Below are 2,460 nucleotides of genomic sequence, written 5' to 3'. Positions count from 1 at the left end.
CCCCCCCCAAAATTTGATTTGCTCGCAAATTGCATTCCAGAGAAATTTGCATTTGCTCACAAAACGTTTGGGTTCCCTGTGAAATTTACTCTATTTGCACATGTTTTGCGTTTCCAGAGAAATTTGCATTCGCTCGCAAATACTTTGTTCTGTATTATTTGCTCGCCAAAATTTTGCATTCTCTGAGAAATTTGTATTTGTTTGTTTCAGTGTTTTTTGTGACAGAACACAACATTTCTCAGGGAAATGCAAAAGATTTGCAACTGATCCCATTAGTGATCCCTATCAAGCCGTCTAAATCCATATGATCAAAATAGCATGTTTGGGGTTGAATTAAACGGTGTAAGTGGGAGCCCCAGCATCATGAGTGGAAACTCACTAGAGAACTGGCAGTCAGTTGATTAGCTGGGTCTGACAAATACAGCTCCACGTGATCTCACTTCAGTATGTGTATGTGTGTTGTGTTCTCAGGTGACAGAGGAGACGGCGCAGGTGGCTCAAACGCTTGGCTACAGCGTAACTCTGAGAGGAGTGATCCACGTGAAGGGCAAAGGACAGCTGAGCACGTACTTCATCAACACCGAGCATCCAGTGCAGTGACCACAGAACGCTTTTAACACCCATCTGACACAGACTGAGACTGTGATGAGTGTTTCACTAAGGTCCTCTGCGAACACTCACCAAACATCCTCTGTCTGCTACGAATGCCACGAAAGAACTGAACTAGTTAGCACTTAGATTTAACCAATTCTAGTACTTTTTAAAAATGATTTCTTCAAGAAGTTTCTTCTTTGTGAAGTTAATCTGTTGTTTTAAACAATGCAAAGTTGCCAACTTTTCTAACTTTCCAAAGTCCCTCGTGACTGTAGTTTTATATTGAATTTCTAATATTTTCCTTAACTTGTGCACTTATTTATTAATGGCTGTTAATATTTATTTAATGTTTTGTATGTTTAATGTGAAAAGTAAGAGTGTATAATATCATGTCTAAAATGTATAATGTTTCATAAAAAAGTTGTTTGTTGTGTTTAATATTTAACCATTTTGTGACTAATAAAATGGATAACTAACAAGAAAATAAAAAAAGTAGACTCTTAAAATTGTTTTTAGTTCATAACGTATGGAGCCCCTAAAAAGATGTGGTGATGGAGAAAATATGATAAATTAAAATTATAGTTAATTATGACCTAAATCATTTTTTTTAAATATTCAAACATTCCCCTGAGAAACATTGGCGACTGAAATATACTACTACTAGCGATAACATCGTTCTGCTCCTACCAATATCTTAGTTTGTGACGACGAGTTCAACGCGTTCTAGGGAGCTTCTTGTGTTGGCGGACAGCGCTTCAGCGGTGGTCGTTGCTGTGTCGAGTGGGTTGCGCACTTCAGGCTGCACTACCCCTGTTGTGCCGCAAGCGGCTGTTTCCCCTGTGCGCCTCAGCACCTAAAAGAGCATTTCCCTGAAAGAGCTTATTTCTCTAAAAGAGCTTACACAGATGCGTCTTTGTAAAGACGACGGATCGTCTTTTTAAAGATGAGTTTCATGAGTCATGTTCCCATTGCAGGAAGATGACCATCTCGGAGCTGCGGGCCAGGCTCCGTTTCCTCCAGGGGGTCGGAGCTCCGTTGCCTCTGCCGCGATCTAGTGTTCGTCCTAGTGGCAGCCAGGCGGGGGCTACTTCGGGCAGTAGCACGGGCGGTCTGAGGGTTACATTGGTGGCAAACCCCTCAGGGTACCAACCCTCGGGGGACCATCGCTCCTCTAGCGCTTTGCAACCAGTTGAGCCGCCAAAGGAACGCGCTGGGCCCTCTTCAAAGAGCGTACCAGTGGTATCCTTTGGTGCTCCTCCCGACGACTGGATGTCGATCACTGCATCGGAGGGAGAGCTCTCTGGAGAGGAAGATTCAGCTGCGCTGCCGCCCTCCGGGACGGTAGCAACGCCTGAATCAGATCCAGAGATGTCGGCTATGCATTCCCGGGTCGCCGAGAGGGTAGGGCTCGAGTGGAAACCTCCACCGAGTCCCGAGCCCTCGAGGTTGGATGATTGGTTTCTCGGGGTGGCTCGCGCTGGTTCTCAGCGCCCCGCCCCAGTGCCTTTCTTCCCGGAGGTGCATGAGGAGCTCACCAGGTCATGGACGGCACCTTTTACTGCCAGAAACCGACCTGCTGGTTCCTCCTCCCTCACCACCCTCGACGGGGGTGCAGCTAAGGGATATACGGCGATTCCCCCCCTGGTGGAGCGGTCGGTAGCGATGCAGTTGTGTCCTAAGACTGCGTGCAGCTGCTGCCTCCACCCGTCCGCCGGCCGCAGCGCCCCAGCCTGCTCGTCGCCGAGGGTGCCCCCCTGCGTCCGCCCCCGCTCCCGCGCTGCATCCGCATCCGCCTCAAGCAAGCGGCGCCATTCAGCTGGGTGTAAGCAGGCAGCCCCACTCGTCCAGGCCCCCGTAAATCCTGGC

At 48.2% G+C, this 2,460-nt stretch overlaps 1 protein-coding gene across 1 annotated transcript in view; it reads left to right on the top strand.

The window, feature by feature from the left end:
* Positions 1–853, top strand: part of LOC107693490 (adenylate cyclase type 2-like) — a gene marked incomplete at its 5' end in the record, with an annotated part of 3,256 nt that extends 2,403 nt beyond the window's left edge. Inside the window, one exon of the mRNA XM_016492897.1 lies at positions 472–853. Within this exon, the coding sequence (XP_016348383.1) occupies positions 472–600 (129 nt within the window). The remainder of the gene's footprint in view (positions 1–471) is intronic.
* Between the last annotated feature and the right edge of the window lie 1,607 nt (positions 854–2,460).

The sequence above is a fragment of the Sinocyclocheilus anshuiensis genome, unplaced genomic scaffold, assembly GCF_001515605.1.
Source record: "Sinocyclocheilus anshuiensis isolate Anshui unplaced genomic scaffold, SAMN03320099.WGS_v1.1 scaffold1050, whole genome shotgun sequence".
NCBI classification, from domain to species: Eukaryota; Metazoa; Chordata; class Actinopteri; order Cypriniformes; family Cyprinidae; genus Sinocyclocheilus; species Sinocyclocheilus anshuiensis.
Note: the sequence above shows the minus strand (reverse complement) of the source record. Positions and strands in the feature narration are given on the sequence as shown.